General features: G+C 41.0%; 1 protein-coding gene across 1 annotated transcript in view; it reads right to left on the bottom strand.

Annotated features, from left to right (window-relative positions):
* The window catches only part of KIF26B (kinesin family member 26B), a gene marked incomplete at both ends in the record, with an annotated part of 536756 nt that overhangs the window by 61668 nt on the left and 449749 nt on the right, over nucleotides 1-25339 (bottom strand). Inside the window, 4 exons of the mRNA XM_084254495.1 lie at nucleotides 140-299; nucleotides 15605-15788; nucleotides 18680-18942; nucleotides 20173-20266. Coding sequence (XP_084110621.1) covers nucleotides 140-299; nucleotides 15605-15788; nucleotides 18680-18942; nucleotides 20173-20266 — 701 coding nt within the window. The remainder of the gene's footprint in view (nucleotides 1-139; nucleotides 300-15604; nucleotides 15789-18679; nucleotides 18943-20172; nucleotides 20267-25339) is intronic.

Here is a 25339-nt window from a genome sequence, read left to right on the forward strand (position 1 = left end):
GACTGACTGTGGCATTGAATTAACAAGGTGGGTGTCCCTCTGTATCACACCCTTCTCCATGTCAGTGGATGGAGAGTTCCATACCAGAGCTGGCCCCATGCTTATCTCATCTCATTCTTTGAGTAGACTAGTCACTTACTTGTATGGGATATGTTTGCTGCCGTTGACGAGAGCCAGGATGACATTCCCCAGAGCAGAGAGTGAGAGGCACAGACCTGAACCTCCTTCCCGATTTTTGCTAAGAGCTTTCACACAGCTACCAAGATCAATGAGGTGAAGGCGGCTGCGTCCTCCAGACACTGTCATAGGAGAGAAAAGAGACAAGAGAAAAGTGGTTAAGTACTTGCAAACACTCATCTGTCCTTCAGGTTACTCCTTGGGAAGTATGAGGAAGAAAGAAAAGGGGAAGTAAAAGGTTGATGTACATGATCTAGTAGAAAATCCCAACAAAATCATACATTGGTATTCTGAAATTCCATTCACCACACATCACTGACCTAAAACCTACTGCCACTTAGCCTACAAATAAATGAGTAATTCCTGTATGTTGAATTGGAAAATATTTCAGAGAAGGTAAATGTCTAATCAAAGGAGGATAAAGCTTGTGTCTATACATCTTCTTGATAGCAGAATTCTGAAACTGATCAAGTTAAAACCTGAATGATTCATACATGTACTTTGTTGTTTAATATAGAGACCCTGATTGGATGCTCAACCAAGAATCAGGTTGATAAAACAAGGTAAAACCAGGAAGAAGTAACAACTGGGTGCAGAGATAAAGACCTAAGCACTTGCCGAATAGTTGCCATGTTCCAGGTGCTGCACAAATACAAATCTTATCCAATTTGCATGGTAAAATCATTAGCAAAATGTTTTCATCCTTTTTTAAATAGATGAGAAAATAGTAATTCTGAAAAACTGAGAAACTTGCTTATGGCCTATGTGAACATGTGGTTGAGTCTCTTACCTAAAACAACTCCCCAAACAAACAAAATATGTAAAACAACACTTTGCAAGACACTGGACATCAGGCAGTACAGGGCAATGATCACTGAGATGTGGGAAACAAGCAAGCTGAGCATTACTTTTGCTCCAGCTTACTGCACTGAGAGAGTTTCTTGGCCATGGCCCAGGGAAGACTCAGGTACAATCCGGTGGACTCCTTGAATTGAGGAGATAGAGCAGAGAATCCAGGGAGACCAAGGTGGTAACAAGTTACAGGCTGGGGTACTGGAAAGGTGAGAACTTTGGAAATTTGCAGTAGGTCCCATTAGGTAGTCAACCAAGTACTGATATGCACAGCTATTCCAGGTTGTGGAATTGGCTTCCTATTAGAGGTAATAGTGCCTGGCACTCACACAAAGCCAGCCATAGGCACTCTTCCCAACAGCTAGACTGGAAAACTATAAGATTCACAAGGCATTGGGTAGAGTACCCAAAGTGAGAAACATTTAATTTTAGACTGAAGACTGGCTGATTCCCACCTAGCAAATCTTAAAAGCAAGACCAGAAAGAATTAAATCACTTACAAATAACTGCATCCTTAAATAAAGTTTAATAATATTTTATAAAATACAAAAGTGTCCACCTTCCAAACAAAATAACCAGGCATACAAAGAAGCAAGAAAATGAGATCTGTTAGAAAATTGAAATTAACCCAGACTGATTGGCATGGTTGTTACAGTTGACAATAAAAAGACAATAAAACAATTCTGATGGCATTTCAAATATTTGTAAAGCTAAGTATATAAATGAAATATATTTTAAAAGACATAAATTGAATCACTGGAAATAAAAACTACAGCATGTGAGATGAAAAAATATGCTGGATGGGATTAATAGCAGATTTGAATTATAGAAAGGATTGCTAAATTTGAAAATATACCAATATATATTATTTAATATGAAAAACAGAGAGAAAATATAAAAAAGGAAAACATAGAAAAAGAGTTATAGAACACCACCAAATCTCCGAATATGTGGGTCATTGGAATCCCAGAAGGAGAAGAAACAGGATGATACAGATACAATAGTTGAAGAAATAATGGCAAATCCCAAATTTGATGAAAGCTCTAAGCTCACAGATTCAAGACAATTAATGAGCCCCAAGTATAGGAAACATGGAAAAAACTACACTACGAGACACGATAATCAAATGACTTAAAGCCAGGGATGATAACAATCTTGAAAGGGGCAAAAAAATGCTACATACAAAGGAATGAAGATAAGGATGATGGCAGATTTCTTCTTGTAAATAATACTATTGAGAAGACAGTGGAGCAACATTTTTAAAGTACTGAAAACCATCAACCAAGAATTTTACATCCAGCCAAAATATCATTCTTAGGCAAAGGGACAACAAAGACCTTTCCAGATTTTAGAAGTTGAAAATTTACCATAAGTAGACCCACAAGGACATACAGCAAAAGAACAAAGGGCTTTAGAAAGGATAATTATGTGCAGGGGTTAAGATGCAACCTATGAAGCAAGGGGTTAAGACGCAACCTATGAAGCAATCTGCAGCCACTGCAGCGTGAGTTCGATCCCTGGCCAGGGAGGAGACCCACATGGTGAATCAGACCTCTCCTGTCTTGCCTGCTGCTCCCCTCAGCAGTGTATTTCAGTCAATCTGCCTGTTCTGTTCCCCACTCTGTCTCTGGTGAATCCTCTCACCCCCCACATCTCTGGCCTGTGCCCCAGCTCTTGCATGAATAAATAAATTTTTTTAAAAAAAGGAAATGATAATTATGCAAATAAATATGTATTACCCTGATAGATAAATCTCTTTAAAAGAAGTTGACTATTAAAACAAAAATATTAACAATGTAACACATGGGTTATAACAGATGCAAAATGTAAATGTTTGACAACTATAGCACAAAGGTTGGAGTGGGGGCCTCTCTGGTGGCACAAGGAGTTAAGAATGGCACTGAAGCTGTCCAAAGCCTCTGCAGCACGAGTTCTATCCCCAGCCGGCCAGGGAACTATCCACATTGTGCAGCAGACCTCTCTGGTCTTGTCCACTGCTCCCCTCATCAGTGTATTTTTCAGTCAATCCGCCTTTTTTGCTCCCCACTCTGTCCCTATTGAGTCTTCGCACCACTCCCTGCACCTCTGGCCCACACCCCAGCTCTTGTATGCATAAATAAATAAATATTTAAAAAAAAGTTTAAAGTGGAGAAATGGAAGTACTCTACTGTTAGTTTTTATTCTATATATGAAGTGGTATAATAGTGCTTGAGATAAGATGTAGATACTACTGTAGCTCCTAAAGCAATTTCTAAATAACAATGAATATAGCTGATAAACCAAAAAAGAAAAAAATAAAGTGGAATCATTAAAAATGATGAATAAAAGAAAGCAGTTAACAGAGAAAAGGAAAACAAAGAACATATAGATTAAATAGAAAAATATTTTGTAAGGGACCAGGAAAAAGACTAATTATAATAAAGTAAAAATCAAAATCAGCAAGCAACTATAAGCCAGAGACACACTACGGGGGGAAGGGGGTATGGGGAGAGGAAGGATTAGGGTTAAAATAAGGGGAGGGTGCAATTGTATGGGGAATATAACCAAAATGAAAATGCATACATTGTGTAAAGATGAAAAATGATGAAAGCATTATGTAAAAAAATAATAAAAAAGGAAATATATTTTGAATGATAAATATTACTAATTGCATTAAATGTAAACACATTTATTAAAAGGCAGAAATAGATTGGATAAAAAAGGCCCTACTTTAAGTTATCTGAAAGAAATGCACTGCAAATGTAAAGAAGCAATAGTCAAAAGTATGGAAGGGTTACCCCATACTAGCAGTAGCCATAAGCTTAAGAAGGTAGGAATGGAAATATAAATATCAGACAAGAGATATGTAAGGACATAATGTTATTAGAGGCAAAGAGGGATGGATGGTTTATGATGATAAAAGGGATGATTCATCAGAAGGTCATAACAATAAAAATTTTTCATTAACTTAATAAAAGAGGTTGAAATACATAGAGCAAAATCAGATATAACTTCAAGAAGAAACAGGCAGTCCACAATTATAGTTGGTAATTTAAAAAAATAAACCTTTTCTTAATATTTGACATTACAAGTAGTGAGAAAACCAGGAAGAATATAGAAAATTTGAACAACACTGTCAATCAATTCATTCTCTCTGACATATAGAACACTCAATCTAATAGCAAGCTAACAATACACATTCTTTTGAGGGTCACACAAAACATTTACCGAGATAGGCCAGCTTATCCATAAAACAAGTAAATTTTATAGGATTCATATCATTCACAGCATGTTTTCTGACACAACAGAATTAAATTAAAAGTCAATGTAAAAGAAATCTGGGAAATCCTCCAATATTTCAAAGCTCCAAATACTTTCAAAACCTCACAGGTCTAAATAACCTATGGTCAAAGAAGAAATCAAAATGTAAATCAGAAAGTGTTTTTAAGGGAATAAAGATTAAAATACAACATATCCAAATCAGTGAGATTCCCCTAGAGATGTACTGAGAAGGAAATTTATATATAGCATTAGATGTTTCTAGCAGGAACAACAGAAGCCTCCAACCAATGCAAAAAAAAAAAAAAAAAAAGGTTTGCTTCACTAAATAACAGAAAGGAATTAACAGGATATCAGAAATTAATGAAATGGAAAACTAAACAATACAAAAAGTCAATGAAACCAAAAGCTAGTCATTTAAGAAGATGAATAAAGTTGATAACTTTCTACTATGACTGACAAGGAAAGAGAAGAGACAAATTATCAATGCTGGGGACAAGAGAGGTTGCCTCAGTTCAGTTTATGCAAAATATAGACATGACAATAAGGAAATATGAGTAAATTAGACAATTGGAAAGAATGGACAAGTTTCTTAAAAGATATAAAGTACCCAAATTTACTCAAGAAGTAATACACCATGTGAAAACCATATACTCAATAAATAAACAATCCATATTTAATCTTTTCATATGAAAAGTTTCAGGGCTAGATAGATGCACTGGTGAATGACACCAAATATTTAAGAAAAAATACCAACTCTATACAAATTCTTCCTGAAAGTTAATAGGGGAGAATACTCCCCAACTTAATCTATGAAGCCAGGATAGCTTGATATCAAAAACAGACAAAGAAATTATAAAGAAAAAAGAAAAAAAATGAAGATGAATAGCTCTTGCAAAATTCCTAAGCAAATTATTAGGGAACCACATTAGAAAACTGTATCTAGGTATACAGGATTTAACTCTGAGTGAATGTAATTTATCCAATGAATGCAAGGTTGATTAACAAAAATTAATGTAATTCATCATTTAACAGACTAAAATGAAAGACAATATAATTTTCTCAATAAATACAAGGAAAGCATTTAAAAATGTCTGATATCCATTCCCCAAATTTTTTTTCAGCAAAATAGAAATATAAGTCAATATCCTCAGTTTGAGCTTTAAAAAAGTGTTCATGAAAAATCTGCAGTTAACATCATAATTAATGGTAAAAGACTAAATGCCTGCCTTTTACGACAAGCAACAAGGCAATGATGTTTATTCTCACCATTACTTTTATTCAACACTGAATTGGACATTCTAATGAATGCAATAAGGCAAGAAAACTTAAAATGGTTTGCAAAGAAAGATTGCAAAGACAGAAACAAAATTCTCTTTATCGGAAGATTACAAGATCATCTCACAAGACTCCCCCCCACCGAAAAAAAAGCAACTATAACTTATAAGTGAGTTTAACAAGGTTGCAGGATCCAACATCAATAGACAAAATCAATCACATTTTTATATAGTAGTAACAAATGCCTAGAAGTTAAAATTTAGAATAATGATTCACAATAACATCAACATGTGAAATAAGGATACACCTAACAAAAGAAAGATACCCACATTGAAAACTATAAAACATTGCTGAGAGAAATAAATGGAGATCTAAAAACCTAGAGAGATAAACTTTGTTCATGAGTAAGAAGACTCAAATTGTTATGATGTCAATTCTTTCCAAATTGATCTACAGATGTAATGTAAAATCAAAACTTCAGCAGCTTTCTTTGGTATAAAGTGATTATACAGAATCGATTTAGGATTTTATATTTTTATATTTATACAGAAATGCAAAGAATCAGAATACTGAAACAACTTATAAAAAATAAGCACAAGGTTGGAAGACTAACAGTATCTTATTTTATGGTTTATTATAAAGCCACCATAATCAAGACTGTGGCATTGGTGTAAAGATAGACAAATAGATCAATTGAACAGAATAGAGAGTCCAGAAATAGACCCACACACAAAAAAAGGATAATTTTTGACAAGGTGCAAAAATTTTAGTGGGAGGGACTCCTCTGGTGGCACAGCAGTTGAGTGTTGGGCTGAGAAGCTGCCCACAGGCTCTGCAGCGCTGGTTCGATCCCCGGCTGCTGGTGAGGGTCCCACATGGCATGCAGACCTCTCCTGGCAAGCCTGTTGCTCCCCTCAGCAGTGTATTTCATCAGTCTGCCTGTTCTGTTCCCCGTTCTGGCTCTGGTGAATTATTTCACCCTCCCACGCTTCTGACTGTACCCAGTGCTTGTATAAATAAATAAATAAATCTTAAAAAAAAAATCAGTGGGAAAGGATAGTTTTTACAACAAGTGGAACCATAAAGATTGGATAGGCCAAAAATCCCTTCAATCTGTATGTTGTACAAAATGTGAAAATTAAAAATGAACCAAAGATTTAAATGTAAAACCTAAAATTATTAAATTTATAGAAGAAAGCATAATATGAAGCCTTTTTGGTTTTGCTAGGCACAGATTTCTTAGATATGACACCAAAAATGTGATTTATAATAGAATGCATAGATAAAATTTGATTTTATCACAATAAACATTTCTGTTCTTGAAAATGCACTGATAAGAGAAATAATTTCCTATCATATATTTTATAAAGGATTTGCATTCAAAATATATAAAGAGCTCTCAGAACTTAATTATAAAATAAAAACATTGTTTTAAATGGCAAAACACACTTCACCAAAGATGTATGAATGCCAGTGAGCATATGAAAAGATGTTAAAAGTCATTGGTCATTATTAGAGGAATGCAAACGAAAACTGCCATGAGATACTGCTACATACCTTTTCTAAAAAAAGGTTTAATTAAAAAGACTGACCATACTAAGTGTTGGTGAGGATGCAGGGGAACCAGAACACACATGTTCTGCTGGTGGTAAGTTAAAATGGTACAATCACTCTGGGAAACAGGGCAATTCCTTAAACAATGGCACATGTATCTACTACATGGTTTAGTCTCTAGTTATAGTTATTTACCAAAAAGAAAGGGAAATACATGCCTGTGCAAAGATTTGTTTTGTGAAATCTCACAGTACTTTCATTTGTAATAGCCCCAAACTGAAAAAAATCACGGGTGTCCAGCAGCAGGTGAATAAGACTGTATGATATGGTTCACATTCAATTAAAAAATTGTGTTAACTATTACAATACGTAATGTAAGCGAATGTATAGGAACTGATGTCAAATGGCAGTTGTCTGGACATGGGAAAGGGATGAGAGAAGAGCAGGGAGATGGTATTTAAAGAGTCCCAGGAAAATTTTTAGGGGTGATGGATACATATGACAAAACTGATCAAATTGTACACATTAAGTATCCACATATTATTGTGACTCCAAAATATCTAGTTAAAGCTGCTTAAAATAAGAGGGGAACTTGTCCATGATCCCACTGTGTGGTAGAGCTAGGATTCAAACCTTCAAGGCCTGTGTTGTTCATCTGATACCATGTGACCTTAGTCAGCTCCTGAAACAGCAGGAGCTATTAATACATGCTGCCTTTTATGCTACACTCCACTCTTCCTGTGCAGGGTACCTCTGGTTATATTTCCCTTCCCTTCTTCCCCAGACCTTTGGATTCCTAACTTCAAGGTGCTTCCAGCTCACACCATCACACCACCAGTAGGAAGGCGTCCTATTCCTTCTGCCTGCCTCTACTCTGCATGGAAGGAAAATAGCAAAGGTGGAAATAGGAAGTTCCCAGGTTATTTGGGACAAGGTGGTTGAGAATGTTGACGCAGGAGGTGGGATGTGGGCATGTCTAGCTTTTGGTGAATGTGGGAGGAGGAGGTAAGTATCTGGGATATGTGGGCAGTTTCTGAGACACTGCAATGTCTGGGCAGCCACACGTCTGCAGACAGAGATGTCTGCGCTGATGTAGGAGGCTCTGATGTAGGAGGGTGAGACCCAGTTTCTGCTGTATGATGAAAACTTTCAAGAACCACTGTATTAACTGTAATCCTGCCTCTGCCCCATCACACTGTCAATTTCCACACCTAGTACTGAGGAAAAAAAGGTTATGAATTGTACAGAAAACATAGCAATGTAGTTCAGGTTCTCTCGTTACTCTGTACCACAAGAGCAAAAAACCTTTCTCACTCAGGACTTTGTATTTTGTTTACCTTCAACGAGCTGAGTAAAAAGCCTTAAAAGGAAAGGTATAATGTTACTTCTCTTTTATCCCATTTTGTATCATGCAGATCAGGGCATGGCAGTGTGCTAGGAAAATAGTTATTTTTAAAATGAAATACCATGTTTTGCAACCTAATTATACAGACAGACAGGAGAAACTCAGATATTCCACGTGCATCAAAGATTAAAGGGCAAAAACAGGGACCCATTTGGACTTTCTGACTCTAATAGTCCATTTGATGTAATGGAATAAAATGCATAATGTACATGTAGTAAAACAGAACACAGAGAACAAAAGACACAGTTTAGACTGTGCCAAAGAATAATATTATAAAATACCTATAATTATACCTGCATGACTCAAAATGAAAGTCACATTTAGACAATGGAAAATCGACTCTGCTCTATACCCACTGGAGTTTCAGTCACAGAATTCTCAATTTTATACACAGTGCTTAATCTGGAATAGGTGTATACACGCCATTTGCTATTCTCAGTAATTTACATGACTACAGGTGGCTAGAGAGAAAGCAGATCTATAATCAATGAACTAAATAAATGGTAATTAATAGCAGGTAGATGCCTCATCAACTTTTCAGATTTGTGGGGTCACAGCTGCAAGGTTAGAGGAATATAACTCACTTGGCTTTCACTAATTATTTATATTCTGCATGTATATCTATGTCTAGACTTTCACAAACTGAATTACCCACATACTTCTTCCCCTAACAAGAGGCAATATACTAATTTTACCCCACTTCTGAGCTACTCTCCAGCTCATGTTTACTGAGTACCTGGGAGGTGGCCAGGAAAAGTTCATTTCTCCTAAATCTATCACTTAATTCTTACAATAGTCCTGTAATGCAAGAGTCAGCTCCATTCTATAAATGAGTAAGTGGTCATTTAAATAAATTGCTCGAGATAGCATAGAAAATTACATGTGAATCTAAGATGAAAATCCAGAGCTAACTCAAAGCATGTTGAAGCTCTTTTAAGTCACCTTTCTACAATTTTGTGGTTCCTAAACTTTGTTGAATATTAAAATCACCTTGCAATCTTTTGAAAAATGTGAGTTCCTGGTTGCCATCCCCCAAACTTTCTACTTTAGTTTGGAAGTCTTTGAAAAACACTCCAGGTGAGTCTCATGTACTAAAACTTGGGGACCACAGTCTTAACACCTGGCCAGTTTGCTCAGTCGCCCCCGGCTCCATCAGCACTCTCTACCACGCGGCCCGATGCCCAGCACAAGCAAGGTGCTCATGGCCAGTGTAGCTTTTATGGTGTCTACACCCTTTTGCTCCAAAAAATGAGCAAAGTTCCTGCTAATCCTAATTATGCAACAAAAATGTAATAATTATGTCAATCTTGTGTAAAGAGAGTTAATGTTTCTATAAAAAGCAACTCAATGCTTTGGAAAAGTGTGTGGTAAAAATCAGCAAAAAAAATTTTAAGACTCTAGAAAATGTCTATACTCAGTTGGCTGCACAAGGGTCATTTTAGTTCTTGCACAACTCAGAAGAAAATTAAAGCAAAAATAGACAATTAATATGAGTGTGGTTTACGGAAAGTGAGAACCTGAAATTGAAAATTCATTTCAAAGAGAATATCATGATCCCCTCCCCCCCAGATGTAAGTGGATGAATGAATAAACACACATTTGTAGGTTTTAAGTTGAAGTAAAATCTTTATGACATGAAAGTACCATTTTATATGATTTCCCCTTTTTAATTAACTTTGATAATTAACTGACTGGTTAATTCCTGATGGTGTTACAAGAGAAGGCTTCTCTGAACTCACGCCATCTGCTTACAAGAAAGGTAACTGGATTGTCTTTCTTTTTCTGAAATATAGCTGATTTAGACCACAAATTCACTGTTTACAAATCAGCACTCATTCCATCTGATTTAACACGTAGAAGTGGAGCCCTGAGCTGCCAAGACACTACAGCACTGTGGACCATCCTCTAATGGGGCTGCGACAAAATGATGAATGACTGAAATACAAAGTGGAATTGGGTAAAGACGTAACGTCCCTAAATTTCCATGGGACTTAAAGGAGAAAGATATTGCACAGAGGGAAACTCTGCCTGGCTTTATGGAGGAGGGAGTTCAACAGGGAAGACCTATTGTTGTTGGCATATTTGTGTCTTCCCTTCCTGCCAAGATGAGGCAGCGCTGACTGTGGTGGTAAGAAATTGAAAATAAAAGTATGAAAAGACAATGGACAGGGTTCCAGTTGGTGAAGTCCCAGAACAGGCAGAAGGAGACAGGATAAAGCAGACCCAGAGATGGGAGGAAGTAGACCTAGAGGAAAGGGATAGAGAAAAACTGGTGTCAGGGACAGGAGATTTTGGGGCTACGATGAGAGGAGAAACTGAGGCTATACAGTTATTTGCTGAGAATGAAAGAGCAGGAACATGAGGCTGTAGAAGAAGGTTTGGAACTGCTGCTGTGATAGGAAGGCTGTGAGAGATTGCTCTGGAATTCCAGTAACGGGCACTGGGTGCAATATTGTCTCCAGGTCAAAGATTTCGACCAATGGGGAGACAAGAGTCCTGGGCACCTGAGCACCCTCTGACATGGCCTTGCTCTCTGTGAGGGCTTTGCTACGAGGGGCCACCGACTCTGTCTCCTTCAGAAGCAAAGTTTTTCCTAGACCCTTTTCCCACCTTCACTGCCCAAAGGAAAGCCCGCTAGAGTACTGGTTACCACACAGCCCTGGAGAGAGCATTCAGAACATTCCAAGAAATATAAAGAAAGAGCGATTCATTGTTGAAAGTAAACTGAGATTGAGGAAACAGTCCAATCAGACTTGTAAACAGATGAGTGCAGGCACAGCTGGAGGCCCACATGCACACACATGCACCCGCACACACAGCCAGCCCAGCCCCACACTTGGCCTCTAGGCTTCCCTTAGAAGCAACACCGTGAATGAACAGAGACTTAATGTCATTCTTGACCCTGGATAATGGTTGCTTGTAAACTGAGATTATTCACCAAAGTGATGCTTTTAAAAACTCATCTTTATTAATAAGACACGCAAAATCTCTGGATCATGAATATAGTACCTTGAAGTATCACTTGTACTATCTTGCTTTAGACTTCTAATATGTCTGTCTTTATGAAGAGCAGCTCCTGATCATTAGGCCTTAGGGTGTTTCCAATGCCAATGCTAGAATTTCCAAGGTGGTGGGGAGGGGGGTGTTTCAAGTCTTTACAGTTTTGCTTCACAAAGCAGGGGAAGGCTCCATGACAGGAGAAGAATCAGCCTCACGAGTGCACCACAAACCTTTTAAACCAGGGAAATATTTTTTTAAAGATTTATTTATGCATACAAGGGCTGGGGTACAGGCCAGAGATGCGGGGGGTGAGAGGACCCACCAGAGACTGAGTGGGGAACTGAACAGGCAGACTGACTGGAATACACTGCTGAGGGGAGCAGCGGGCGAGACAGGAGAGGTCTGCCTCACTATGTAGTTTCTCCCTGGCTGGGGATTGAACTTGTGCTGCAGAGGCTGCGGATTGCTTCATAGTGTGGTGCTTAACCCCTTGTGCCACCAGGGAGGCCCAGGGAAATATTTTAAGCTTAACCTAGTGCTACCTGCAAGACAGCAATGAATCAACTTAGAGCTTTCTTTTCCATCTAGATTGGACGTGTTTAAAACATTTTTGTGTGTCTGCTTAGATGTGCAAGCGTGTGCGTATAGAACTTGTGGGTGTATAATTCAGGTGCACATATGCACAGTGTTTACTTCTTGCAGAGAGACCTCTTTGAATCCATCATCTAAGCTTCCAATGGGCAGCTAATAGCAGCTTGCTCTGCTCTCTGCTTCCCTGCAGGGTGACTAATTAATAAACTTTCCCTTAATTGAGTTCTGGCTGCCAGATCCACAGGGATTATTACTTATATATAAGTAAACAAAATTTCCATTTTAAACAACACTCCAAATCTCTTCATTATATTTTAAACAGATATAAATTCACTGATGTTAAGATAGTCATGGTGGGAGGCTGTATACACTCTGGCCTGGATTCCCTTCCTTGCAAGAGGCCAGTTGCTCTGGCATGCAGGTAACACCCCCAGTGCCTTTGGGGCTCACCTGGGCCCCGTATCTGCCCTTTCTTGCCCCTTCTTTATTCTCATCTACTGATAACTCAGACAGTATCTGCAAACAGTCCTAGAAGCCATGAATGTTATTTGCCTTTTCCTTTAACCTGAATTTATTATTTAAAAGCAATTCCCTTTCACAATTTATAAAGAGGAAGAAGATAAGTTTTATGTTAAATATTTAATTAGTGCCCAGGTTTGTTAAGTACCTATGTCAGATGGATTGACAGGTTTAGGGAAGGTCCTAATCCACACTACTGTAGAAGTTGAATTTTAAGTTCTTGCAGCTAAAGTATTTTAATTAACCCTATGTTTTCAAGTCTCTTCACTACTTTCAGATTCCAAATTGAGAACAGAACCATGAAAAAAAATTACAAAACTAAAACAGACCTGTTGCTAGGTTTGAAACCTGGAAAGAGATTATTCTGCCTCTTCAGTTTTTCTGCTCAGTGCCATTTGGAAGTTATTTGGCTCAAGATTAAGATCTTTTCCAAGTTGCCTTTTGCTGAAAGTACAAGGATCCACTGCAGGCTCTGATTATTATAATTATTGACAGCTTAAAAGAATAAAATAAACATGTTTTAGACCCCCACATTCCCGCTGTAAGACATAACCCAGAAAAAAATAGAGCAGGATTTAAAGCCAGTTCCCAGATTGTTAGGAGAAATGTTGAAAAAATTCTGTTATAGATTTTGAAGGTTTGGATCTTCTTATTCCTATCCTAATCCCCGGTTTCCCTCTTGAAGGAATTTACTATAAACAGAAGTGTTAGATATGGTGTGAGTCTGTCATTAAAAATCAATCTCCCCTGAAAGATTTCCACTCAAAATACTTTGCTCATCCCCAGTCAGACCTTTCTCCTCATCACTGGTTGTCAAGGAGACCCAGTCTTCACAAATACGGCTCCCTGCGAGCCCAGCACACTGCCAGTGCCAGGAAGCCAAGGCTGATAGTCATGCAGGTTGGCCTTGGTTAGTGACACTCCAGCCCCAGGCCAGGGAACACGGTGAGATTTCAGTTCTAGGGGATAGGGTTTAGGGGCAAGTCTCTATATCCAGTCAAAACTAAAGGAGGAGGGGCCTCCCTAGTGGCTCGGGGAGTTGAGCACAGCGCTGTGCATGGCCTTTGCCGCACGAGTTCGATCCCCGATGGCTGGGGAACAACCCACATGGCACAGCCGACCTCTCCTGTCTCGCCCGCTGCTCCCTCAGCAGTGTGTTTCGGTACATCTGCCTGTTCTGTTCTGTGCTCTCTCTAGCGAATCTTCTCACCCCCTGAGACTCTGGCCTGTACCCCACTTCTTTAAAAAAAACACTAAAGGACTAAAGGAGGAGGCAGCAAGGAAAACAAGTGAATGACTGACACATGTGAAGCAACATAGATGAACCTCAAATGCAGGAAGCCAGACATCTGCCTGTTCTGTTCTGTGCTCTCTCTAGCGAATCTTCTCACCCCCTGAGACTCTGGCCTGTACCCCACTTCTTTAAAAAAAACACTAAAGGACTAAAGGAGGAGGCAGCAAGGAAAACAAGTGAATGACTGACACATGTGAAGCAACATAGATGAACCTCAAATGCAGGAAGCCAGACAGAAAAGAACACATATGGAACATATCATTTCCTTAATAAGATATTCTGGATAAAGGCAAAACTGTACAGACAAAAATCAGATCAGCAGTTGTTAAGGGTGGGAATAGATGGGACTGACGGGAAGGGTCTGGAGGGAAGTAGCATTTTGGTAGTAGCATTTTTTATATCTTGATATAGGGGTGGTGACTACACAACTGTATAGATTTGCCAAAACTCATATAACAACACATAAAAAGGGTAAGTGTCTCTGAATATAAATTATGCTGCATTAAGCCTAAATTCAAAAAAACAACCATGGTTAAGGAGTAGGACCAACAGCAGAAGACTGGGTCAACAGAGGGGCTCAGATGGAGGACGGGAACTTCACTTGGGGTGACAGAAGCCCTCCAGAATACTAGTTTCCAATTCTTTGTGCCACAATGAGACTTAGGGGCAAATTGGGGAGCCCATTCATAGATCCTAGTTGGATGTCTTCATTCCAGGATCCATCTATAATTAGGTTTGTTGATTGCCTCTTTTTACTCAATTAGCATCACAATTTCTAAACACCAGAGTTAGTTTCCTAACTTGGATTTTTGTTAATTTTTTCTGGCAGGCGAAGTCATTAGACAAACAGAGTGAACCCTGCAGGTCACTGCTGGGGTTTTGAAAGCCCCGTGGAAGTGGGCATTGAGACACTGTGGAAGCTGCTGTATGGCTAGTCCAGACCTTTGGCCATACTTAGAAAAAACCTTCAAACCACATTTTTGAAAATCCAGTGAGAACAACAGACCACTTTGTCTGGTCCAAGATCCCTAATGAGACACAAAGGAGAACACGCGTACTAACTGTTGAGTACAGATATTCACTACTTGGCGGAGAAAGGATAGAGCACTGTACCAAGGTCAGTGCCAGCTTTGAAATCATGACCCAGAGGGTACCTTATAACCATCAAATTGGGTTCCTGGCAGTGCAGCTGGCGCACAGAACAGGCCTTGCACCCTGGATTTTTCCAGGGAAATGTCACTGATGGGCATTACCTGAGAGAGGGAGGCAGCCAGAGTCTGGTCAGTTATTCCAAAGTCTGATTTATAGACTTACAAATATGACTTTGTTTCTTTCAGGCCCATACAATGGACTCAAGCTAATGACTTGCTAACATATGGCCTGGGGGCTCTGATAGGTGAAATGTTGGTCTTCCTTGATGAGCACCATTAAGGTTTGTGAACTAAAAGATACTATTAAGCAATTGTTTCCTCTAAGTTTATTCTCTTATGTTCCCATGGCAATTATATTCATAATTTATCTTAGATGTGCAAAAGTAAGCTCTGGCCCGGATTCTACAATTACCTGGAGTTACAAATGAGTGAACTCTATGCAGGTGAGTGGTTGCCCACAGTGAGGGGCTGCTCACTAGACTGAGGGCTGATGAGGAGGTGCGAGGACAGACATGGGCCACTTACTTCCCCCCTTCCCGCTCTTCTCCATGCGGTACTGGTAGATGTGCAGGGTGAAGAGCATGTGTGAGTTGCGGTGGTCGTCTTCATCGCAGTCCTGCTGGTTGCCCCGGCGGGAGGCTATGGCCGCGTCCAGGAAGAAGGCGGCCTTCTCTGCTGTGGGCGCTCGCAGCTCGCTCTGGTTCTGCAGCTGGAAAACACAAGCTAAGAGCTGAAGTCTCTGGCTGAGGAAAGCTTGCCTGCTTTGTGCCTGGCTGTCTGTCCTGTGCAGCAAGCTATGTGCCTCTCAAAGGCCAAAAGTCCTTCTGGAACAAGGACCTATACTCATGTGCAACTCTCAGCTTACTTTATTTCTGAAAATTAATACTGAGCACAATTATTGGATAACATGCATTTTTACTTGTTTTCCAATTTAAAATAACCTGCAAATAATAGGTGTGAAGAGCAAATGGTTGTAGTGTCTAAGTGCTTAGTGGACTGGCGGAGTCATCCTGGTCTCTGCAGAGAACAGCAAAGCAATATCCTGGGCTAACCATGTACACAAGAAAACACGAGAAGCTGCGTCTTGATTTCAAAGACTACAGTGTCTGGAAACAGGTAGTTTGCAAAACTTGATGTAGTCCAGACACCACTGGTATTCCAAAGAGGTAAAACTATCTTGGTTAGTTTTAACTCAACTCTCAATTTCTCTAGCTATTTAACAAAAGCCAATTAGGCCATATTTACTAGCACAGTTATAAAGTAGTAAATGTAAAAGCTACATGAAAACACCTAAGACACTTGAATGTCTAATCTATGTAATTTAAGGCATGTCTATTTTTCTTTAATTCGTAAGTTCATGTTCATGGCATAATCATTAATTTATTTAAGAAAGTACTTTGGCAACATGTTTGACTCCAGTGAGATCCCTCGGCAATGACAGTAAACCTTAGCCAGGATAACATCATAAGAGTGTGACAGAGCTTCTTGGGTAGATTAAAAGAAACTCCTATTTCTGATTTATTCAGAATTAGTACAAATCCTAACAATTTTCTACTCTGGCTGTACCTGATCTACAATTGTGCACTGTGACAGTGGATATGTGGATACTGACACTGTCAAAACCTTCAGACCTCAAGGAGAAGTTCTATTTTTTTTTTTTGTATTGACTATGAGGGAAAAATAAGCTAATTAATTTTTAAGGTTTTCAACAAGAAGAGTTCAAATAAAGAGGATATTGCTCTCTTCTTATTAGCATTCAGTAACCATATCTTTCACCTAAGTGGTACTTTAGTAATGGGGTCATTAAGAGAATGGAGGTGAGGTCATAGCGTAATGCTTGAACAGGTGCAGTGGTAGGGTGACAGTGATTTTATGACAGGTTCAATGTGGACCCCACCTGAGTGCAAACAGTGGTTCTAAGTGTGATCCCTGGACCAAGAGCATCACTAGTGAATTTTTAGACATGCACATTCTCAGTCTCTAGCCCAGCTTCACTGAATCAGAAGTTCTAAAGCTAGAGTCCAGTGATCTGTTTTAACAACTCCTCCAGGTTACTCTGATAGAGATTAACGTTTGAGAATCCCTGGATTAAGTGTGCTCAACCAACTAGTTTGCATTCTAATTTGATGCTTGAAGAATAAGGAGTTAGCCAGATGAAGAGCAAGAGGGGAGGAGTATCCCATGGAGAGGGAACACAATGTGCAAAGGCACAGAGGTAGGAGAAGGATAGTGGGTCCATTAGAGCCTTGCTACTGAAAGTGTGGCCAATCATTGGGAAGTTTGTTAGAAACACATACTCAGGGACCCATCCCAGACCTACTAAACCAAGTCTGCATTTTATCAAGATCCTAGTGATCTCATATACACACTGAAGTTTCAGGGGCACTGCTTTCTTAAAGGACTTAAATATAATTTCAGAGGAGTGACAAAGATGGGAGTGATTAAGAGATGATGCAATGTTGGGCCTCCCTGGTGGTACAAGGGGTTAAGGCTCAGCACTGTGAAGCTATAGGCAGCCATTGCAGGACGAGTTCGATCCCCGGCCAGGGAGCTAACCCACATGGCGCAGCAGACCTGTCTCGCCCGCTGCTCCCCTCAGCAGTGTATTTCAGTAGACCCACCTCTTCTGCTCCCCACTCTGTCTCTGGTGAATTCTCTCACCCCCCCACACCTTCAGCCTACACCCCAACTCTTATAGGCATAAATAAATGAAATAAATCTTTTTTAAAAGAGATGAGGCTGCAAATATAGGCAGGGGTCAGATTATGTAGGATCTTGCAAATCATGAATTTTAGATAGGAGAATTCTGGTGCTTTAAACGAGGGATGAACACAGTCAGTTACGAGTAGATGGGTACAACAGAGGCCACTGGGGTATCCTCAACTGTGAAAACCATCCTACATGGGATGAGGCGGGTACTTTTCAAACTAACACCTATCCTAAGAAAAGGCACATCAGATAATGTTAGAAAATAAAGCTGACTTCTAAAGATTTGAAGAATTGATTATTCTGGATATAAACCAGGGGACTCTGGAGTCATTCCTGAATTTATTGTTAAACAGTAAGAGAGAAACAGTCATAACAGGCATGACATCCTGAAAAGGCAAACCGGAGTTCCTCTTGGCTTCATAGTTCTAGCAATTATATCATGGTTCTAATTAGAAAGTGGTTATTAGTTTTTCCTATAGCACTACTAATCCGGCTGTAAACCAGGGCCAGAAACAGTTTATAGAGCCATAAACAGCCTTGGTAATGACTGTAGCTATTTGTGCAGAGCAGTAAATATTTCGGTTTGTTGTTAAACAAAAGAAAGATTGTACTTTTTTTTTAAAGAGCGTAAAGAAAGTGAATTCAATTTCCCCCAAATGCTACAATTGTGGTTCCTGCTCATTGTCAATTAGCTTCAAGGTACAAATATTTAGGTTTGGTGAGCAGATGGCCCCGCAGCTGCAGGCCATAAAGTTCCAGTCCACTTTAAAGTAAACACTTGTAAGCCTCCTCAGTTTACATGTTAAGTGAGTCACAGATTGAACCCCAGCCTCCAAGGGAGGTGGGAGGCACCTCAGTGCTAGCTGAGCTCCAGAACCATCGCCAGCTCACCTGCGTGCCACAGATGGGGTCCTCGCACAGATACACGCCCGGGGACTGGCCATCCTGCAGGCTGCCTGTGGCCACCTCGGACAGCAGGTCCCGAAGGTTCTCCTCTTTGCCCCACACTTCCACTGCTGAGATCCGAACTGAGAAGCGGGCTCCGGTCTTTTCTTTCCGTTCATTTATGAGCTTGAAAAGCCAAGAGATAGCACAGGGGATGATGCCCAGGTTCTGCATGGAATCATCCTTTCCGATCATCGTATAGGATTTCCCTGGGGGAGCAGGTGGGAGAAGAAAAGCAGTTTGAGCTTCCAGGCATCATTTTAAAGAGTCTTCAGAATAGATTCCAAGGATGCAGGAGAAAGGCACAGGGGGGTGGGCAAGGAAGAAAGGCAAAGAAAAGGTGAGAAGAAATATTAAACATCTGACAACAGCAAAAGACATTTTCTAGCACTGCTGATTAAATGGCTATAATAAAGGATGGTGGAGTCTGAGATTAAATCACACTTTAGCTGGAGGAGGATCCCAAATACCATAAGCTTTCCAGCGTCTGCACTGTTCCACACAGAGTGGGAAGGTGAGGATCTTTTATCACTATTATGGTTCCTTTTATCACCACTCCTCAGATTAAATCCACATACTTACACTTTATATCCTTTATCAAGTTAAATCTGTGTATACTTCTATAGCATGAGCAGATTCCAATAAAATCTGGATCACTGCTTTGATCAAGACTGGCAGTGAGAGGAAATGAGCTTTCTGGCCTGGCCTGGAACTGGCCTCCACTGTTTACAAGGTATCATTGGAATCTTTGCCAAAGGACACTTTTGGGAGCTCCCCAAATTACTAACTTAACATGCATGTAAGGTAAAACCTGGTGAGCAGATGGCCACAGGTCAGAATTAAGACTGCACCTCGAGGGGGCTCAATCATCAAAACCCTAGCGGGGCGTCTGCTTCCTCCCTTGGAGGCTGCGGCGTAGGGCTATTCCCGCAGTTGTGTGTACAGGAAGCCTAGGGTGTTCCAGCCTGCTCTCCCCAGGCAGGTCCCCACACGCTTTTGGGCTTTGCTTGGAGGCTGCTCCTCTGGCTTTTGGCTTTAATGTTGGTCCATCCATGAACCCTAATCCTCAGGGGCTGGGGCCAGGCGGGGGAGGGGGGGCAGAGTAGGGGCCCTATCTGCTTTTATCTGCTTTGCCACAATCCCTGCTCAGAAATTTACATTTTCCTGCTACCTTTCAGGGCAGGACTCTGACCTCAGCCAGGTGGAACAACCCTGCTACTGCTTCATTTATCTCTTAGACTGCGAGGTTTTCCTCGATGATCGGGTGTCACTCAGGATAACATCTACATTTGCACAGCAGAAAAGGTTGTGATTACTCAGGGCAGCACCTATGAAAAACAGCCTTCCTGTCATTGGAGGACTTTGAGACTAAGACAGAAGAATGGATGGCGTGATTGGGAACCGGAAGAGCAGCGCGAAGGAGTAAAGCTCTCACTGACCCAGCTTGGCATGGCCGAAACAGAACACACAGCCATCTGCCCCGTTGACCACGGACTGGATCACCTCAGCCACGGTTCCAGCACACACTTCAGCCTGGCAGACACAAGAGGAGACGTGAGTAGTGAGTGGGCCATCAACAGAAAGAGAAGCCTGCTTTCCTGGGGCTCGGGTCCCCGAGGCACTGATGTCCAGGTTGTCAGCCTGGAACAAACTTCTGGAGGTGCTCAGAGGCCGTGTGCCCCTTACAAGTCTGTATGTTACACACGTGAACCCAAAGCTACCTTTGTGCTAATCTGCGGTACGTTTCAGCTGCTGCCTGTGCAGCCCAGGGAGGAACAGGCTGCCGTGGGGACACAGGATGCCGGATGTTGTGGGACCCGTGCCCTTCCCGGGCCTGCCGTTCTAGCTTCCTGGACAAGGCACCTCAACTCTCATTTACCCTCTGCTAACTAGATCCTTCCTTCCTTCACACACACACACACACACACACACACACACACAGCTTATTTATTAAAGGAAAAATAGATGATGTGCCATTTTGGTAAAGCGAAGCCACCTTGAGAAAAGTTCTAGTTCTAATGTAAGCAAGAGGTGTCTCCTCCACATCTGCTTTCTCTCCCAGTTTCCTTTTCCTTTTTCTTTTCAATCTACAGCCACCTCTTTCCACAACCAGCCTCTTCTTTCTTTCATTGAATGAAACACATTTAATGTATACAATATCAATCTTGTTTGGCATTATGTTACAACGTGTTGTCTGGCATGTTGTGAGCCTCTCATCTCCAGCTTGATTATTCAAATACAAAAAAAAATACTTTTTGTATTTCCTTATTCACACACAATTATAGTTCTTTGAATACTGTCAACATATTAACAAGGATGTAAAGCAAGATTACTTCATTAAAATATTAAAAAATAGTACTCTGCAAACAAGAGGCTCTCACTAAATTTTGTGGAAGATAGAGAAAGACTTTCTGGTTAGCAGCTGAGGCTTTTGCAGCAGCAGGAAGACCAAATTACTTGCTGAGTGCTGTGGCTTTCATTTCTGTTCAGTGCCGGAGTTAGTGTCAGATCTGGTGGAAGAATGCAGAAGCTGCAGGAGCACATGGAGGCTATGTGAACCCCAGCACCCTGCTGCATGGGAGCACTATGCCTCTCCTGGGGCCCGAGACCGCAGCCCAGGCAGCGGATGTAGTTGTTCAGCTCAGGCTGCATCACACAACGAACCTAAATATTTGGAAATCAGTTTCTCTCCCAAGCTGAAATTGAAAAATTGCACTCCTCATGACTGTAAGTCATCCCCGTGGCCACTTCAGCAACTCTGTTGGGGGCTCCCCTGAGCTGAGTGGAGAGCAGGACAGGGCTGCTGTGGGACTACCATGCCACAACCCCAGGACCTAGGCAAGAGAGATTAGTGCTGAAACTTGAAACAGAAGCAGCAGAACCTTGATGCAGTTTGCCAGAGGCACTTCTGCAAGGTGAAGAGAAGTTACTGTGAATGAAATCTACCTTCTTTGCACATAATGTGAGTTAGGGGTTAGGAGGCTGCTAGCCCACCTGGGCCACCCATAAAATAAACTGTGTTCAACTCAAGGTCAGCAGGGAGGATGCAGGTCATTTGTTGTGTGTGGCCAAAGTGCTAATGCAAACTCACCTGCGCAAAGGTTCAAAGATAGACAGGAGAGCTCTCACAGGGCACTGGATGGAAAGGCCTCGCCATGCAGAATTCTGGCTCAGTAGCCACTGAGCAGACAGTGACCTGAGATCAGTCTGGTATTTGCTAGAAAGTGCTGCCTTTTACTTTGGGCCTAGAGCAGCAAACAACCTCCCCCAGCACAGAACCTATGGGTAGGGTCAGGTCTGCAGGAAGCTTCTGCTCATAGGCCTGTATTTCCCTACCCCCCACATCTTCTCCCCCTTCCTCCCCCACCAAATTTATATGTTGAAACCTAACATCCGATATGAAGGGATGGGATCTTCGGGAGATGATTAGGTTATGACTATGGTGCCATGAGTGGGATTAACATCCATATAAAAGAGGCCCCCAAGAGCTTTCTTGCCCCTTCACCATGTGAGGACACAGCAAGAAGACAACTGTCTGTGAACAAGGGAGGAGATTTGTTGCCCACATGGACCAGGACACCTCCCCAAAGTCAGATCAAGCAGAGGTTTTCACTAGCAGTGGGTGGCTGAAGAGTGTCACGGCCACTTATGGGTAATAAGGTTGATTCATAGGGATGTTCTAATCTTTGCTTAACTTCAGGAAGCTGTTGTCCTGACAGATGGAGGGAAAGCAACTCCCTGCTGTGTTTCAGGCCAACAGCTAGGACCGAGAGCAGAGGCCCACTCTACGCACCCTGCTTTGGAGACCCAAAGGGTGCTCACCCGCTGGGGGCTGAGGTTGGCTATGACCAGCAGCACGATATTACTATTAACAATGATAATATAATAATTAATAGTGATATAACAGTGATTATATAATAATATAATTAACAATGTTATAATAAAGTTATAATTATTATAATAGTAAAAGCTATTACTTTTCATGTCAACACTCACTTCTGGCTCTATCCTAAGCATCCTAAGTATCAATTTAATGAATCACCATAGGCTAATGATGTACATCCTGATTTTACAGAGGGGGATGCAGAGAGGCAAAGTAACTTGCCCAGGGCATACTGTTAATAAACAGGGGTGGGAGGTAAGAGGTAAGAGGTAGACTAGACTGAGTGGGACACAGAGAAGTCAATGGGAAGGTTCCAGGAAAGTCATCTGCTCAAGACAAAGACTGTTGTAATGGGGCTAGGTGGTTAAGTTGAGCTCACACTCTAAGAACATGAGAGAAAAAAACTTATCCAAACTTTTCTTTGACAGCTGCTTCTGCAGATACTGCAGAGCTGAGCTGAGCTCCAAGACTAGCTGGGGTTAGGAGAAACAAATGGAGAAGTTGGGCTACCCAGAGGTGAGGAGCTGAAAAACAGAGGTTCAAAGCTCCAGCTATCTGGAGAAGGGCCTCCCTCTTCACCTTTCTTCATCCACGAACTTCAGTTGTGTCCACGTATCCTTGCCTTTAGCAAACTCCTTAGCTATTGAGACTTAACTCTTTTGTTCTCAAACTCAGTCGCCAAAACCTATATAACCCCATTCCCTATCTTAATTGAGGAGATAGATTTTAAGTTTATCCCCTACCTCCTTGCCAATCGACTTATAATAAAGCTTTTTTTCTTTTCTCAATGCTTGATGTCCTGGTCTCAGTTTCTTGTACATTCAGTAGGGGACCCATTGCTGGGTAACACTGTGGACAAAGGCCTTAATCTTTGAAGCTCAGTTTCCTTGTTTGTAATGTGAAAATAGCACGCCTTCCTTTCCTACACTACTGAATTCTAGGAAGAGTCAAACAGGTTAGTGTATATGAAAATGGACAATTTATATAGAAGTATAATTTATTATAATATTGGAAATTTTAACAAAAGCAAAACATTCTGAAATGAGTACAACAGTAATATTGAGCATAGTAAGCTCTGGAACTAAGTGTAAAATGTAAATAAAGACTAACAATAAAATGGCTCCTTTTCCTGGAATAAATCTAAAGTGCATTAATAATCCATGCTTAACGCAGGACTTGTTTTGGAATTCATGCAACTTAGGGAGATTTGCTTCTGAAAAGTTTTAACCGACTTAATTAAATTATGTGTAGGCCATTTATTAGACCAATATCAGGTTTAGATTAGTGAGTTCATTGGTTGGTAGAATGGTATAATGCACAAAAAATGTACTGAAGAAACCATGGAAGTTATTCATAAAGTACTCTGTGTGCTCATGATGGTAAAACTCCTCAGGGAAACCACACGCTAAGCTTCTTAATGAATGGGACCTATGACATGTGCTGTGTGTCACATAGGAGCCTGTGTGAGCATCACCACTTCCTATACTCAGATGCAACATGCACGAATGAACAGGAGTTGGCAATGGTGGCTAACAGCACCCATGTCCTCAGGTTCTTTCAGGCTGCACTTACCCTACCACACATTGTTTTGCATAAATCTTGGGACTTTGCAGAAATTTATCAGGAAAGTGCAGGTGTCTTGTCAAAATGTTGGCAAAGGAGGCCACAGTGTACCTATAACCTGGGTTGTAGATTTCTCCTACAAGGTTCAGTTGCAGTGATTCATTTCAGACCCCACCAGATGGTATAACTGACTCTTCTAACAGACATCTGTTCTTACTGTGATTGGCTCCAGGAGCTTTGGTCCAGGAATCTTGGCAATCTGGATACCCAAATAACCTCCAAATTATACTCACAGCCACAATAAGTATAAATTGCCACAATTCTCCACCCCTCCCTATGTTCATGGGTCTGGCAATGTGACTTTACAATTGCTCCAATCAAGAGGTGGGGCCTCTTCATGACTCTTGTATCTGTGCCAATAGAACAGCGGAAGTAATAATGTCTCAGTTCTGAGCTTAGACCTCAACATGCCTTTATGCGAGGTCCTTACCACTGCCATGAGAGTAAAACCAAGCTACCTTGCCGGATGGTGTGAAACAATGAGGAAGAGAGACCAGGTGACCTGGTCAGGGTCATTCTAGGCCAGCTAGAGCTGCCAATTCCCAGATGTGATAGCATCCAGACAAAACCAGCAGTTTCCTACCCGCCCCCCCAGAGCTGATCACAGACACATGAGTGAGCTGAGAGAGCACCAGAAGAACTTCTCACCTGACCCAAAGATGCAAGAGCAGCAAAAAATACTTATTGTTTTAAGCCATTGAATTTTAGGGTGGTAGCCTTATAACAGCTATCTCCAGTATCTCTTCTTCCCCATAGGACTTCATGCCAGCCTGGTCCAGGCCATAGAACTGCATGCCAGCCTCAGTTTCTTTGCCTTGCACTCCAGTTCCTCACTGGGACTATAGACCTGCCCTCAAGATCAGTGTGACAAACATGTTTTTCTCTCTTACATGCCCACACCCAGAGGCCCAGGCAGGAGTGAGGTCCTAATGGTGAAGCCACTGGCACCTCAATGCAGTTGTTTCTGAATTCCAGTTCTGCTTGCTATTGTATCCAGCCACTGACTAGCTTGGTCTTCTTTTTCCCCAAGGGTATATTTTTTTTGAAATACTGGCACAATTATTCTGTCCCACGTATGCCAGTAATTCAAAAGGACTGAA

Source organism: Talpa europaea (genome assembly GCF_964194135.1).
Source record: "Talpa europaea genome assembly, chromosome: 14".
Taxonomy (NCBI): Eukaryota; Metazoa; Chordata; class Mammalia; order Eulipotyphla; family Talpidae; genus Talpa; species Talpa europaea.